Here is a 17,232-nt window from a genome sequence, read left to right on the forward strand (position 1 = left end):
CCTCTCTCTCTCTGACAAATAAAAAAAAAAAAAAAAAAAAAGAATTGAGGTAAAGGAAAGGGAAAGGACAGAAAATGAACAAAATATCTCATCAGAAATAAGCTTAAATACTTAATAAAAATGATGAATGTACAAATTTAAATAGCCTTTTGAAAGACATTATAGATTGAATTAAAAAATTCAGCTGTGTGCTAAATATGTTTATTTAAAACATGATATGGGGAGGTGAAAGCCAGATGGGTAAACATATAATAGCATAGTTGTCTAAACAAAATAAAGGTGCTATATCCAGATTAATATCAACCAAACTAAATTTGAAAAAAAGTATAATTGCATATCATTAAATCATAAGTGATCAGCAACAATTCACCTGGAGATAAGAGTCACAAATCTCTCTATACTTAACAAAAAAGCTGTTTAAAAATAAAACAAAATTAAGAGGATTACCAGGATTAATTGGCAGAAAGTCAGTTATAGGGAGAAATGACAGTACTCTTCTCTTAGAAAGAATAAGAACAAAAATGAACAAGAACAATGTAGGAAGGCTGGTTTTGTATGTAACACATATATCCACACATAAAAATCTAAGTTATGCTATGGTTTCAAGTAACTATGGAATGTTTATCAAAACTGATCACATATAAAGAAATAAAAATCTCAACTCATAGTAAAGAACCAACTTCATAAAGACCCCTTTCTTTAAACATAATTTAATAAAATTAGAAATCAACCATTTGTTGATGTTTGGAAATTCTTTAGTCTTCTCAGGAGGAGAGTAATCACACTACCTAGAAATAACTATCAAAATAAATTTTTAATGAGTGATTTAATTCAAAGAGGAGGGAAAGCATTCCAACTGGAGAAAGAATGAGTAAAGGCACAGGATGGAAATCAATTATGATTGAATTCTGGAAAGAGGGTAGATCATATTTGTTGGAATAAAGGTTTTACCTATGAATGTAGGAGGAAAAGATTGCAAACAACTGGACGGCTAATGACTTTGGCTTTTAATTTATAATCAGTAGATGGTGAGCAAGGTAATCATACCACCAAAGAAGTTTCTATACCAGCCATGCTTTTCTTAATGTTGAGGCTCTAGACCGTGGGAATTTTGGCCATTTCAAAAAAATTGAAACTGTGACAAATATTAGTACAATATTTATAGTGGATTACAAGCAAGACTTATAATTATCTTCTACTTATAATTTTTCACTACATGCCTTCTTATGTGGTAGATATTTTAAATTTATGGGCATAGATGTTAGTTTATTCATTTTTATATTTCTGGTGCCTAGACATAGGGTCTAATTCTTAGAAAGCACTTAAATGTTTGTTGCAGTGAATTGTCTTTAATAAATCAAATGTGTTTGTTGGCAAATTTTCAAGGGGAAAAAAGCTAAGTAAATTCTAGTTAAGCAAACCTTTGTGTTTTTACATATGATTACTACATATTTTGCATCAAATTGACAATGTGGTACATATATTGAATCATAAAGACTTGCTCTGAATTTTTGAAGAAACATCATGACTCATGCACAAACAACTTTTAACAGCATAGTGATGAAGATAAGAAGAAAGGGGAGAATAACCAGGAAAAGAATGGTGCATTTTAAATTTATGGGTGTGATTTGCTGCTATTGGTTTTAAATCATTTTAAAGAATAAAAACTGGTGAATTCTATTGCATTGTCTAGCCAGAAGATAGATATCATGTACACATTTAGTAACTTTTGATATTTTAGGAGTCACTTTTAGGACAATTTTTTTCTGCATCTGCTTTATTTCTCAGTGTGTAATGTTTGTATACAACTATTTTTCTCTTCCTCTTCCTGTTCTCCCTCCTTTTTCTTTTGTCTGAATTCTCCATCCATATGGAGATTGAGACAAATGCCATGTTGTTACTAGTCTGTCTTTTTATAAGACTCTACTTCCATGAAGGAAGGCGCTATGTCTGTCTTATTATTTCAAGGAATTGGGAAGAGTTAAATTATAGTTTATTATAAGAGGATATAACTGAGGAACAGCCAGATGGAAGAGATACATAGGGCAAGGTATGTGGGAAGAGGTACAGTTTCTGGGCTTTCTGAGTGTGACACTGCCTAAATCTCTACGTGTTTACCAGCTCAGAAGCTCCTAGAACAAACTTTAAGGAAATTAAATCATCTTTGGAAAAGGCGCAATTCCATTATTGCTGGCGTGCTACTTTGCAAGTAGGCCTAATTGGGTTCAAGGTTAGATGATTTTAGAATTGTGTTTAAAATAATTAGTTTAATACTAAATAAGACTTTTGAATTTGTGCACTTTAAAAAAATATGTTTTCTGATGTTCACTGCATGTTACTGGCACTGAGTAGTTGTGGCAGTCTATACTTACAGCATCTAGCTTCCTATGCTCTGCATTGCTGGCCTTTCAAAGGCAATGTTGTATTTCCTAAAACTAATCTCTTCAAAAATAGTAACTTGAAGTTCTCATTGACTAACTGGTAGTTCTTAAAATTAGGCTTTTCAGTGGGTGAAAAGGAACAGATTTCATCTATCTGTCCTGCCTTCTTTTCTGCTCCATTCCGAAAGAATGGATGTGAAATATGGCCATTATGTTCCTCTTTATCCTTTGTGATGTAAATTGCTGAATAAGTATGGTTTCTCCATCTCTTTAATTTAACCTGCTTTAGTTTTCACATATATGAAAATAAGATGAGTTATTCTTTGTCAGTGTTGGCGCATTTTAAATTAATAGACAAATGTTTACTTGGAAGCCATTGGCTTTTAAAACAAATTAAAAAAGAAAGAAATGAAATCCTCTCAATGGACTTTTTCCTCTCTTAAGAGTGTTATTGATGGGAGACAATATGTTAAGTGTTTAACAAATGCCTATTGAGTGATGAATGTGTGTTAGGGGGAACTTTATTATGTTTAATATTGTTATAGTCCTAAGAATACTCATGTGAACTCTATATTCCTCCTCACACATGATTATTCAATATTTCTAAAGGGGGAAAAATACCCTGGTGAGACAAAAAAAAAAAATTCTGTTGAAACTTCTGACATATGTTTATGTGTTAGTAGCTTTGCATTTACTTCTAAAGATAACCCAAAAAACACATTACTGATGCCTGAACTTTTCTTTCACAGTAGTGAAGACTACTGTGCTCAATGGGTATTCCACTTCTATTGATAAAAAATATTTTTCTAGTATCTCCAGAATGGTCCAGTTCAGTTACGAGGGCCTAACCTCCAACAACTGGGTAAATGGATGTGCTTATTTAATGCCATGTCGTGTAATTATCATCAGCTTTGAGCTATGTTGCCTTGAATATGAATATTTTTCTACTCTTCAACAAAATATAAGTGCATATGAAATGACATGCAGAAAAGAGGTACAAAGCTTACATATCACCATCTGATGATTCCACTTTTTTTTTTTAAGATTTTATTTATTTATTTGACAGATCACAAGCAGGCAGAGAGGCAGGCAGAGAGAGAGAGAGGGGGAAGCAGGCTCCTTGCTGTGCAGAGAGCCCAATGCGGGGCTTGATCCCAGGACCCTGAGATCATGACCTGAGCTGAAGGCAGAGGCTTAACCCACTGAGCCACCCAGGTGCCCCAATTCCACTTTTTAAAAAATAGGAATTCAGAGGTATAACAATATGCTGAAGTATCTTTCATATTAGAGAGATGGTTTCAGTGTTTAAATTCATGCTGCCTTCAAAAGTAGGACATTTAAACCTCCTTCCTTTCTATCATGTCTTGACTTGAAACCTGTGTTTAGTATACAATCTCAGAAATAGGAAGGGACAATTAGGATTTAAATTAAAATGATCTGAATTATTATAAAAAGTCAACATGTTGATATACATGAAACATATTTATAAGGTCCTATATTTTCAGTCTTGGTTAGGTGTTTTCAATATGATTGGAGTTAAATAATATGTATATGAAATGTGTATTTCTAGCCACTCGTTGGATTTGGAAGATGATTCTCGATTTAACTTGTTTGATGATGGGACACTCATGATCCGAAACACTCGTGAGTCAGACCAAGGTGAATATCAGTGTATGGCCAGAAACTCAGCTGGGGAGGTCAAGACACAGAATGCCATGCTCAGATACTCCAGTCCTCCAGGTACAACTTTTTTCCCCCATAACTGAACTTAATGTAAATGCAACAGTTCTCCATCAGTTATTTGCACTAGAAAATGACTGTATCTTGCTTCTTTAAGGAATGGAATGCTTTAAAGTGAAACAGTTGTCATTGTCTATCACATTCTAATCTTTTACAGAAACTTGAGTTTTTTTTTCCTCTTGAACTTTATTTAATTTCTTGCCTTAGTTCTGTTATTTTCTAGTCACACTACGTGCTGTCCTAAGGCTGCCATTGTCCTTTTGATTATCCATCCAGCTTCCCCAGAAGATGACCCAGCATCCTCCAAGGGAATCAGTGGTAGCTAGGCAAGACTATCATCCTTTCTAACAAATCATTGAATTATTCATTCATAATTAATTCACTCAACAAATATTTATTGAATGCCCACTGAGCTAGATGTTGAAGATTATATAGTTAACAACCTATGCTCCTGTAACTTTCCAGGAGCTTTGCTTTGCCATTAGTGGCTTATATAAACCAGGCACAGAGCTGTGAAAATTTTATTTTTATTTTATTTTCAGTAGTATCATCATCAGGAAGCTGATGGAAATAGACACTATGTCTCACCTTCCCAGTCTATAGTCTATTAGGTGATACCCATAATTCAACAAAATAATAAATTTTATGATGGGTAAGGAAAGGGGATAGAAGCAGAAAGGATAGATGTGTGCTGGTAAATATCTGTTTATTTATATATATGTTTAAATATTTATTTATTTATTTATTTTAGGAAGAGGGAGCATACCTGTGCATAGGGTTGAGGTGGCAGAGGAAGGGGGAGAGTGAGAAAGAATCTCAGGTAGACTCTCCACAGAGCATAGAGCCTAATGTGGGGGCTTGATCTCATGACCCTGAAATCATGACCTGAGATGAAATCAAGAGTTGGACATTTAACCAGCTGAGCCAACCCAAATGCCCCACTGGTAAATGTTTAGAAACTGGCTCTGGGGGTGAGGGCAAAGCCCCAATTTGCAGTTTTTGCCAATGATTGACATGACATCACTGAATTTGGAATTGGGAAGAGATGTGTAGGAGCACATCATTGCATAGTATTTCTACCATGCAGACACAATAGATGTAAATAATTTCAAAACCCTAGGTCATATTAAAATGCAAAATAACTTGAAGCGGTAAATGTCAGAATTTATCATTGTTGAGATTTATTAGATTAATTAGATTTATTTAGTTGTGAGTTTATGTAATTTAATTTGTAATAATGGCAATGCTTAACAGTCAGCTTGAAAAATTCCAAAAATTTGATAACTGACTTTCCAAAGCCAGCTACCACACCTCTAACAGGAGGAGCACTTGGATCAGACTTGGAGATCTGTGTTCATTCAAAGAAGGATTTTCCAGGGCCAGTGACATCTAAGCTGAAAGCAAGAAGTAGAAAACAGCCAGATAAATAGGATAGAAACCTTGTCTTAGTAGAAAGGGCAATAAAGGTAGACAGAGCAGCACACATTCAAGACGTAGGAAGTTCTGGATATCTGGAGGATACAGATGAAGGGTTGGGAGTTATGTGAGATTTGGGGAACTGTAAGGCAGAGTTGAATCATTCATGACTGTACTCTAAGTGTTTCCAAATTAGATTTTTCTGTTATAAAGGTCTCCCAGGCAGCAGTTTGGAGGACAAGGAGAAGGACAGAGTAAGATGAGCAGGTCAGCAGGATATGGTGACGATGAAGAGGAGAGTAGTGACATTGGCAATGACAGAGGGAGTAGAGAAAGCAGCCCTGAATGAAGAGTTATGCTGGCAGAAATAATGCATTTGAGTCTGAGATTGATTGAATATGAAAATTCCTTACAGAGTTTGTCCGTAATTTCTGACTGGAAAACCCACTAGCTCTTTCCAAAGTGTCATTCACTTTGCCTTCCATGTCAAGCCTGACACTGCACACTGGAGTTTTCCTACTTTGACTTCTGGACACCATTTCCTCCTGGTCCTTTCCAAAGGTTCTCTCCTTCTCTCCAAAGGTCTTCAGGTTGCCTCAACTGTGTTATTCCTCATGCCCTCCCCACCTGCTCTTCGTCCAGTCTGCCTGCCCTAACCACATTGCTTCCTCTTCTGTTGAGATTGACATGAGTTTTAAAGCAATTCCTGAATATCCAACTTGAATAATTAATGTACATTTCAAAGATTTTATTGCTGGTATCTTTCCTGAGATTTCATCTGATTACTACCTTATTGCTCACTTTCACATGTAAATTTTGACATCCCTCAAGCACATTTGCTTGCATTTCATCTTATGTTTGCCATCACTGTTGATATCATTAGTAGTATCATTAGTAACTTCAGATTCAGCCTCCATTGCTGCTTGTCTTCATCAAATCTCTAGAAATTTGGTTCCAAGATGTATCAGATTGTCTTCCTTTTCATTTCCAATGCCATTGATTCACTTCAAAAATTTTCATACCTCAATTATTATAATAAATAGTTCTTTCCATTTTTCTATAGTACTTTACACCTTACTGTAATATATTGATTTCCAAGGTATGTCGTAGTTCTTCAGAGTATTAGTTTGTCTTCTGTCCTCATAGCTACAGCATAATCTTACAAGGAAAGGAGTGTCTTATGTGTCTTTGTATCTTTCCAACATCCAGCATATTATCTAGCTTAAGGCATTCAATATTGTTTAAAATAAACCTTGATTGTTGAATTAGATTAAATAAACTTATCTCTACTCTTAATGATATATTCATCTCAGAAATTAAGGAGGCCCCAGAATTAGACCCAATAACTAAGACTGTTAAACATCCTCATAAGTCTTTAATTTCTGCTTGAGATTTACAGAAAAGATGAAACTCTTAGGAATCAGTAAGTGGAACACCCCCTATGGAAGTCTAAAATTTGAATTTACAAGGATACCTAGTGGGTCAATTTGTATTGTATTTGTCTGAATGTGACAGAAAATTTGATGAGAAATGGCGTAAACACAGTGTGTGTGTGTGTGTGTGCGTGTGTGTGCGCCTGCGAGCACGGAAAAGTGGTTTATTCATATGCTGCAAGCAGAGCAGGAGTGTGGACAGAGCTGCCATATTGGCCCAGTGCTCCAATGATATCTTTCTATTCTTCAGTCCTTTGCATAGAGACCTTTTCTCCCCTTCATAATTGTCACATCGTGGTCCCAAGTTGGCTCTTGTAACCTAAACTCATGCCTGGATGCCAGCTCGCAAACAGGAGGAAAAGCAATGACTAGTTAGACTGCTCTTTTATTTGGGAAGGAAACTCTTCCAGGAATGAGTGCCTACATCTCATTGGCAGAACTGTGTCACATGGATGGATAACCTTGACTGCGAGAGAGTCTGAGAAGGGGATATTTTTCAGTGGGAACACTTGAACAGTTAGTCCCTAGAATAAAAAATCGGTGGGCACTAGCATCAAGGGAATCAGTCCTCAAAAAAACTGCACGTTTAGGGGCGCCTGGGTGGCTCAGTGGGTTAAGCCTCTGCCTTCGGCTCAGGTCATGATCTCAGGGTCCTGGGATGGAGCCCTGCATCGGGCTCTCTGCTCAGCAGTGAGCCTGCTTCCCCCTCTCTCTGCCTGCCTCTCTGCCTACTTGTGATCTCTCTCTCTCTCTCTCTCTCTCTCTGTCAAATAAATAAATAAAATCTTAAAAAAAAAAACTGCACGTTTATATCAAATCTAGATTTAAGACCCAGATGTTTTAGATTTAACTATTTGAGAATTTAATGTATGTATATAATATTTAGTAAAAAGGCATTTTGAAACTGACAAAAATGAAAAAACCACAATGTAGAATAAATAAATAAACCTTCTTAACTTCAAAGTGCTTGTATTTTGTTTTGTTTTTCTCTTTCCTTTAGCCAAGCCTAGTTTTATAATTCAGCCCCAGGACACAGAGGTTTTAATCGGCACCAGCACAACTTTGGAATGTATGGCCACAGGCCACCCACACCCCCATGTCACTTGGACTAGAGGCAGCGGAAAGGCCCTGGATCGATCCAGGCACCTGACTACTTCTGGAGGACTATACTTACAGAATGTCACCCTGCAGGATCACGGTCAATTTACATGTCACGCTGACAATAATCAAGGCTCTGTTCAAGCTACAGCAAACATAATTGTGCAAGGTATGGGAGCAGGGGGTCATGATTGAAATGTTCATGATGCCATATTCAGAAAATCATTTTTCAACTTAAAAAAATAATGCCATGTAAATCAGTGAAAAGATTTTTGTATTTACCATTTATTTTTGACATAATAGAATTTTCAAAACTAATCTACTTCATAATAAAACTTTTTTTTCCACTTCAGTCTTTATCCAAACGCTATAATCAACCATTTAGCAACAGAAGAGATGAAGTCATTTGGCAGCAAACTGTCAAAAGATATTTGTGCTTCAGGATACTTCACAGATATAAGAAAGACACTTCAGATATGAAAGTGAAAATGCTGTGCCCTATATTCATATTCACTTACCAAGCTGTCTACTAACATAGCTTAGGACTATGCTGATGGCTCTTACAGGCCTGGGCTGTGTAACAAAGCAGTAATAAAACTATTCTGAATACCGTAAGTAATTTATATGCTTGGGCCTGTAATCCTATTGTAAAGAACTCATGTTTTTCTGCTATGCTTTTGTTCTGAACTGGGCTGCCCCTCCCTTTCTGTTGTTGTGGTTGTGTGTGTGGGTTTAGGTGTGTGTGCACTAAACACTTCTTGCACCTTCAGAATGTAAATCTTATTGGAGCAATGCCAAAAGACCTGCTGTACCCAAAACCTTTTGTCATCAGCTGACAAGAGTACAATAATCTACAGTGATACATTTTTAAGGGCTTCCTAGAGCCATGAACATTATAATTTACTTAGGAAGCTATTTTATTTTATTATTTTATTTTATATTTATTATTATTATTATTATTATTATTTTGTTATGTTAGTCACCATACATAGTGTTAGTCACAATTGGTTTTTGATGTACTGTTCCATGATTCATTGTTGGCACATAACATCCTGTGCTCCATGCAATCTGTGCCCTCCTTAAAACCCATCACCAGGCTCACCCATTCCCCTATCACCCTCCTTTCTAAAACCCTCAGTTTGTTTCCCAGAGTCCATAGTCTCTCATGATTTGTCTCCTACTCTGACTTCCCCTTTCATTTTTTCCTTTCTTCTAATGTCCTCCATGCCATTCTTTATGTTCCACAAATAAGTGAAAACATATGATAATTGACTTTCTCTGCTTGACTTATTTCACTTAGTGTAATTTCCTCCGCTTCCATCCATGTTAATGCAAATGTTGGGTTGTCAGCCTTTCTGATGGCTGAGTAATATTCCATTGTGTATATGGATCATCTCTTCTTTATCCATTTGTCTGTTGAAGGGCATCTCAGCTCTTTCCACAGTTTGGCTATTGTGGACATTTCTGCTATGAACATTGTGATGCATATGGCCTTTCTTTTCTCTGTATCTGTATCTTTGGGGTAAATACCCAGTAGTGCAATTGCTGGGTCATAGGGTAGCTCTATTTTTGTTTAGGAAACTCCACACTGTTTTCCAAAGTGGCTGCACCAACCTGCATTCCCACCAACAGTGTAAGAGGGTTCCCCTTTCTCCACATCCTCTCCAACATTTGTGGTTTCTTGCCTTGTCAATTTTTGCCATGTGGATTTGATTTGAATTTTCCTGATAGCTAATGATGATGAACATTTTCATGTGTCTGTTAGCCATTTGTATGTCTTCTTTGGAAAAGGGTCATGTTTATGTCTTCTGCCCATGTTTTGACTTGATTTTATTTTTTGGGGGTTGTTGAGTTTGAGGAGTTCTTTATAGATCTTGGATATCAGCCCTTTGTCTGTAGTGTCATTTGTGAATATCTTCTCCCATTCCTTGGGTTGCCTCTTTGTTGACTGTTTCCTTTGCTGTGCAGAAGCTTTTTATCTTGATGGAGTCCCAAATTTCATTTTCACTTTTATTTCCTTTGCCTTTGGAGACTTGAATAGCAAGAAGTTGCTGTGGCTCTTGTGAAAGAGGTTACTGTCTATCTTGTCCTCTAGGATTTTGATAGATTTCTGTCTCATATTGAGGTCTTTTCATCCCTTTTGAGTTTATCTTTGTGTATGGTGTTAAGAGAATGGTTGGTTTTCATTCTTCTATACATAGCTGTCCAATTTTCCCAGCACCATTTATTGAAGAGACTGCCTTTTACACTGGATATTTTTTCCTGCTTTGTCGAAGATTATTTGACCAGAGCATTGAGGGTCCATATCTGGGCTCTCTACTCTGCTCCATTGATCTTTGTGTCTGTTTTTATGCCAGTACCATGCTGTCTTGGTGATCACAGCTTTGTAATATAGCTTGAAATCAGGCAACGTGATGCCCCCAGCTTTGTTTTTCTTTTTCAACATTTCCTTGGTGATTTGGGGTCTTTTCTGGTTCCATACAAATTTTAGGATTATTTGTTCCAGAGCTTTGAAAAATACCATTGGTATTTTGATTGGGATGGTGTTGGAAGTATAGATTGCTCTGGGCAGCATAGACATTTGAACAATGTTTATTTTTCTGATCCATGAGCATGGAATGTATTTCCATCTTTTTGTGTTTTCTTCAATTTCTCTCATGAGTGTTTTGTAGTTTCTAGAGTATAGATAATTTACCTCTTTGGCTAGGTATACCACGGTATCTTAATTTTTTTGGCGCTATTGTAAATGGAATCCATTCTCTAATTTCTCTTTTTAGAGTTTCATTATTAATGTATAAGAAAGCCAGTGATTTCTGTGCATTGATTTTTGTATCCTGCCACACTACTGAATTGTTGTATGAATTCTAGTAATTTGGGGATGGAGTCTTTTGGGTTTTCCACATCAAGTATCATTCATCCATGAAGAGAGAGAGTTTGACTTTGTCAATTTGAATACTTTTAATTTCTTTTTGTTGTATGATTTCTGTTGCTAGGCCTTCTAGTACTATGTTGAATGATAGTGGCGAGAGGGGGCATCCTTGTCTTGTTCCTGATCTTAAGGGAAAGGCTCTCAGCTTTTCCCATTGAGGATGATATTCACTATATTTTTTTAATAGATGTCTTTTATGGAATTGAGGAATGTTCCCTCTATCCCTATACTCTGAAGAGTTTTAATCAGGAAAGGATGCTGTATTTTGTCAAATGCTTTTTCTGCATCAATTGAGAGGACCATGTGGTTTCTTGTTCCTCTTATTTATGTGTTCTATCACATAGAATGATTCGCAAATGTTGAACCACCCTTGCATCCCAGAGATAAATCCCACTTTTTCATGGTGGATAATCCTTTAATGTACTGTTGAATTCTATCAGCTAGGATCTTGTTGAGAAATTTGGCATTAAATTCATCAGGGATATTGGTCTGTAATTCTCCTTTTTGATGGGGTGTTTGCCCGGTTTTAGGATCAAGGTAATGCTGGCCTCATAGAAAGAATCTGGAAGTTTTCCTTCTGTTTCTATTTTTTGAAATAGCTTCAGGAAAATAAGTATTATTTCTTTGGGTGTTTAGTAGAATTCCCCCAGGGAATCCATCAGGCCACAGACTCATTTTTTGCTAGGTTTTTGATCACTGCTTTAATCTCATTACTGGTTATTGGCAGGACAGCCCATTGTTTCTGGGTCTTTTCTTTGTTCAGAGTTCCTCCTCCTAGTCATTCTGTTGAGTTGTGGTTGAGGGGATATACAGCCAAAAAAATATCAACCTCTATCCAGGCAAGGTACACCCTCTTGACTGATGATCCTCTGTCCCAGTAGAGATCCAGAACTGTATAATCTTACATCTCAGGCTCATTTTATGGGTTTTCAGAGAGGCTTAGTAGATTTCTAACTAAATTTAGGAGACCAGTTAAAAAGGAGTCCCCCATTCCTCTGCCAACTTGGTGGAATTACCAGAAGTTATATTATTTTATGCATGTTCTAAAATTTTTGTTTTCTTAGGATTTTTATTTATTTATTTGAGAGTGAGAGAGAGAGAGAGGGAATAAGCTGGGGAGAGGGGCAGAGAAAGAATGGGAGAAGCAGCCTCCCTGCTTAATAAGGAGCCCAATACGGAACTCCATCTCAAGACCCTGGGATCATGACCTGAGCTGAAGGCACATGCTTAAACAACTGAGCCACCCAGGGGCTCCACGGAAACACTTTTGAAACATGGAGTTGGGGAGACTTTGGGGCTGAGTGTTGGCTTCTGGGGAGCAGAAGAATTGGCCCACTGGAAGTCACAGTACTTCATCCATCCTGGATTTTCATCATTCAGTAAATGTTTTCCAAATTGCTTTTGCTTAACATCAACTCTTTAAGTAGCAATAGATCAATAATTCATTGTTTCTATTCATACATCTGAGGAAAAAAATTGTTTCCCCTAGAAATGTTAATACCATGAAAAACATTTTTTATATGCTAAAAAAGTATAGAAATGAAATTTTTTTCTTGATGTCTTCAATAACTCCTGGGGGAAATTACTTTTAAAAGACCCAAGTATTGTTTTTAGACTTTCCATGTGTCAAGATTGAAAAATGCTTACAAAGAAATAGCATTTGGGGTGTTTTTTGCTTGCAGTTTTTTATAATGTTAGTATTTGGTGTTTAGAAGCATAATGCCTAATTTCACTCTGACAGGCTCCTTTATTTCATACCATTCTAATCTTTTGTGTCTCAGCTTCTTGTGTTTAGCTTTTACTTCTTCTATTTTTTCATCTGTATCAGTTCAAGTCTGACCAAACTCTGACATTTATGGTGCTGTTCATATCTTATACCACAATACACTAACGATTTCTTTTTACCAGGCAGTTTGTACTGAAATTGCCATCTGCTTATCTTTTGTCCCTTGCAACTGTATAGTTGGGTTACTTGTAGGTCTATGTGTTGCGATTTTTAATTGGTCTTGAAATGGTCCATTAATCATTTGATACATTTATAAAAGAGGCTCCTTTTATTTGCCTAATGCATAGACTAAATATTTTAAGATGTACCTTTTCTGTGTCATCTTAACAGATGTTCCATCAATTTTCTTTAGTTCCTTTAATGTCCATTTAAGCCAAGAACACAACTGTCCACAAATTAATTTCCTTTCCTCAACCAGCTGAACAAATGATAAAATGAAAAAGAAACAGTTTCAATGAAAGGTGTGAATCACAGTATGGGGCACTTAGATGAAAGGGCCCATAGTTACCAACAATGTAAATAAAAATCCTTTTTTGTATGAGGCATCACAGTCATGAGTTTTGTAAAAGCCACCAGAAGGGTGGATTTTAATAAAATGGCAAAACGCTTCATCTAAGCATGTGGTGTGTTAGTATTAGAGGTAGGCTTGATGGCCACCATTGTTAAGTGATAGGCCCAGAAATGTCAACTCATTATTCCTCTTGAATTCCTCTAGCTTACACTACCTGCCTTTGTGATATTTAGATCTTCTGGGTTTTCTTCCCATTGTATTAAAATTTCTTCACTGATCTAGCAAATTGACCATTTTACTGCTAGGAACAAATGTAAAATGTCTTTCATAGTTTTTGGTTGGATATAGTCTTGGATTAAAAATATCACTTTTTATGAGAACATGTAAAATATAACAATACTGCATATGAAATATAACAATGCCAGATGTGGCTAGGTGTGAGTTTTAGTTACTATTAAAAAGTTCTAGTCAAATTGCCCCAAACTTGTGCCTTCACTAAATGACTTGCCGTAACTACTACCTACTTTTGCTTTATAGCTTTTCTACTGTGTCATGAATCCATTTTTTAATGTAGAAATATTTTTGCTCACTTCAAGTTATTCCTAGCAATTTAAAAAGTTCATGCAATGTTCTGGAAAGAACATTGAGTGGCCCAAATTCTCATTGTGTCTCTAAGAATTATTCATTTCAACCACCTTCAGCCCTAATTTCTTCATCTATGGAACATGGAGCCTGAGCCTGCCGATCTGTGGGCTATTTTCACCTTGACTTTTCTAAGACTCTAGTACAAATATCTTGCAGGTATTCCTGAGGACTTTCATAAATTTTATGATCTCATAATTTAACTTTTACCATTTTTTTAGCCTAGTACCTTTTTAGAATTGAGGACTTTAAAAAGTCTTTATTATGTAAACACAATATGAAAGCTGAAACAAATACAGTTTGCCAAATACTATTTATTTTATCATGATTCTTGTAAATCCAGACAGTGAGGAAGAGGAATGAGGAGATAAGTACAGAGATCTAAGCAAGGAGAAGAGGTCAGGTCATCTCAGAAAGTTGTTTGGAAAATGTCAACACATTGCTATTATTATTGGATCGGTGGCTCCGGGAATGCAGGAGGAACAATAGAAATGACCACCAGGGCCGCCATCTTCCAGCTCGCTCCCCCACTTCCTCAACCCTTGACTCTCCCACCAAAAGGATGTATGCCCAGGTCACGTCTCCATAGGTAACCCGATACCTATGCAGGAAACAGGAGTATCAGGACCCCCCACCCCATACCCTCTGATCACCAAATACCCTATCATATATGGATGTGAGCCCATGCCCTGCCTTGGCCTGATAAAAGACCCCTGCCGACTCCCTCCCAGTGCGACTTCCCCAACTCCACTTTCCAGAGTCGTGGAACCTCGCCTGAGGGTGCCCACCTCCTCCCAGCGCGACTTTCCTGGCTCCCCTTCTCCTGAGCCCTGAAACTTTGCTGGAGAGTGCCTTTAATAAATCTTGCCTTGTGCCTACCTTGCCTGGTGTCATGTTTATCTCACCTATAAAACCTTACAGCTATCATTGGAGATCATCATGCCCTTAAACGGTCATACAGATTTCTTTTTCATATTAATAAAAGAGTCATGAATAGACTGCATAACTGTATATGCATCTATTAGCTATTTACTATTTAAACAAATTAATTGTAAAAGATCTGAAGGTTTGGAAGTCTTGAAATTTTGACTTAAATGTGAATTTTTAAAAGGTACAATAGCACGTATTACAGGAAACATTTTTTCCTGAAATTAATGAGAGCAATTGGTTGCAATTTTATCATGTATGAAAGCTTGGAGGAAACAATTTTGTTAATGGTTCAAATACAATTTTTAGTCTTATATATGTCTAATGCAGTTAGTAGATAATATATGAAGCAGAGTCCATAAGATTTAGAAATTGTTCTTTCTTACTAACTATTGCTTTTCTGCTTTGCAAACCAGAAATGTATATTTTTGGTTTCTTTGCAAGCAGACACAAACATACACAAGCAATTGTACATTCTTAATAGTTTTCATGTAAATAATTGGAAATAAATTATAATTAAGGAACATATTTAAACATATTTTCTTTTTTCCTTTACTATTAATTTACAGAATAATTTTTAATTTTGATATAAATTTTCATTCTCTTTAGCTCCTCCACAATTCACAGTAATCCCCAAGGATCAAGTGGTGCTAGAAGGACACACTGTCGAATTTCTCTGTGAAGCTGAAGGCAACCCACCTCCAATAATTGCCTGGACCAAAGCAGGTATTAGCATATGGGCAAGTAATTGTGGAAAGAGATAAATACCTTCCTTGTTAAGGGAGGAGAAAAAACAACTTAAACTAATTATCATAGTTATATCATGGACATGAAAACATCACACATGTTTGAATTAAATATGACATCATAATTTCAGGTATATGTTAAGTTTCAACATTTGAATATATAGCTTTCCTCATATAATCTCTCTGGGACTCAGTTTCCTGATTTTTTTTTTTTTTAATTTACTCATTCTCTCATGTACCTCCTTTCTGGCAACCACTAGTTTGTTCAGTTTCTTGATTTTTAAAATAAAATTATTGGACAGTTAGTGGTTTTAAGTATTTTTTAAAGTGGCAGAATTCTCTTTTAGTACAAAGTGAAATTGTAAGTGCAGTGAAACCAACCGTAAGAAAACTCTAGCATGTTAAATGGATAAAAGAGAGCTACTGTCCCCCCCGCCCTTTTTTTTTTCTTCTCTTTAAAGAATGCTTTTTGGTGGCAGAGGGTGGTGCTTGGGTAGCTCAGTAGGTTAAACATCTGCTTTAGGCTCAGGTCAAGATCCCAGGCCTGGGATCAATGCCCACCTCAGGCTCCCTGCCAGTGGGGAGTCTATTTCTTTCTCTGCCCTTCCACCCACTTGTGTGCTCTCTCTCTCTCAAATAAATAAATAAAATATTAAAAAAAATTTTAAAAAATGCTTTTTAAAAAAGATTTATTTATTTACTTGAAAGAGAAAGCACGTGAGAGAGCATGAGTTGGGGGAGGGATAGAGAGAGAGAATCTTCAAGCAGATTCCCTGCTGAGCATGGAGCCCTATATGGGTTGGATCTCACCAACTTATGAGATCATGACCTGACCCAAAACCAAGAGTCGCTGGCATAACCAAATGAGCCATCCAGGTGTCTAGAGAGCTGCTATCTTTAAAGTGTTGGGAAGGGGTGTGCGGTGTTGATCCAAGGGGCCAGGAACTTCTAGTGATCCTTGCGGTGTTAGAGAGTAGGGTCTATACTCTGAGATGAATGCTCCACTAAGACTTCTCTGGTCTTGGAATTGTTAACTTTTTTATTAGTTCAGGTAACTAGGTTAAATTCTAAACACATCAACATTTGTAAACTTCTTTTGGCTAAAATTTGTGATCTCATCTTTATAAAAGTAGAGTGGGTAGGAGGTGAACTTTGAAGCTGGAAAGCCAAGATTCACATTTCCCTCCTTCATTTACTAGTTGCATGACCTTGGGCAAGTAAGTTAACTGTGGTTTTACCAGAGTTGCTTTATCTATATTCTGGGAGTGTTGATATTGCCTACAACACTGGGTGATTGTGGGGATTATTTTGGGTGTATTTATACTCATAAACATTTAAAAGTGTATTTGGCTCCTTTGTGTAGAAAGTCAATAAAAGTTAACTGTTTACAAAGGTAAATAGATTTTTAAAATTTATTATTTATTTTTAGTTATCCATTTTTTATATTTTATTTATTAACAATAAAGGTAAGCTATTTACATTTGACAAATATTGTCACTGAAATAGTTGAGAATGACAATCCATTAACTTGTTAATGGCCACAAGGAGTGTAAACTCAGTGTAAACTCAGAGGTGATAAAGTGCAATGTTGGCTGGGTGGTTGTGACTGTGAGTGATGATTAC

General features: G+C 36.4%; 1 protein-coding gene across 1 annotated transcript in view; it reads left to right on the forward strand.

Moving 5' to 3' along the window:
* LOC111155452 (peroxidasin like) overlaps positions 1-17,232 on the forward strand; it is a 446,194-nt gene that overhangs the window by 312,174 nt on the left and 116,788 nt on the right. Inside the window, exons 9-11 of the mRNA XM_022515616.1 lie at positions 3,952-4,121; positions 7,971-8,237; positions 15,473-15,589. Coding sequence (XP_022371324.1) covers positions 3,952-4,121; positions 7,971-8,237; positions 15,473-15,589 — 554 coding nt within the window. The remainder of the gene's footprint in view (positions 1-3,951; positions 4,122-7,970; positions 8,238-15,472; positions 15,590-17,232) is intronic.

Source organism: Enhydra lutris, unplaced genomic scaffold, assembly GCF_002288905.1.
Source record: "Enhydra lutris kenyoni isolate GAN:26980312 unplaced genomic scaffold, ASM228890v2 scaffoldscaffold41, whole genome shotgun sequence".
NCBI lineage: Eukaryota > Metazoa > Chordata > Mammalia > Carnivora > Mustelidae > Enhydra > Enhydra lutris.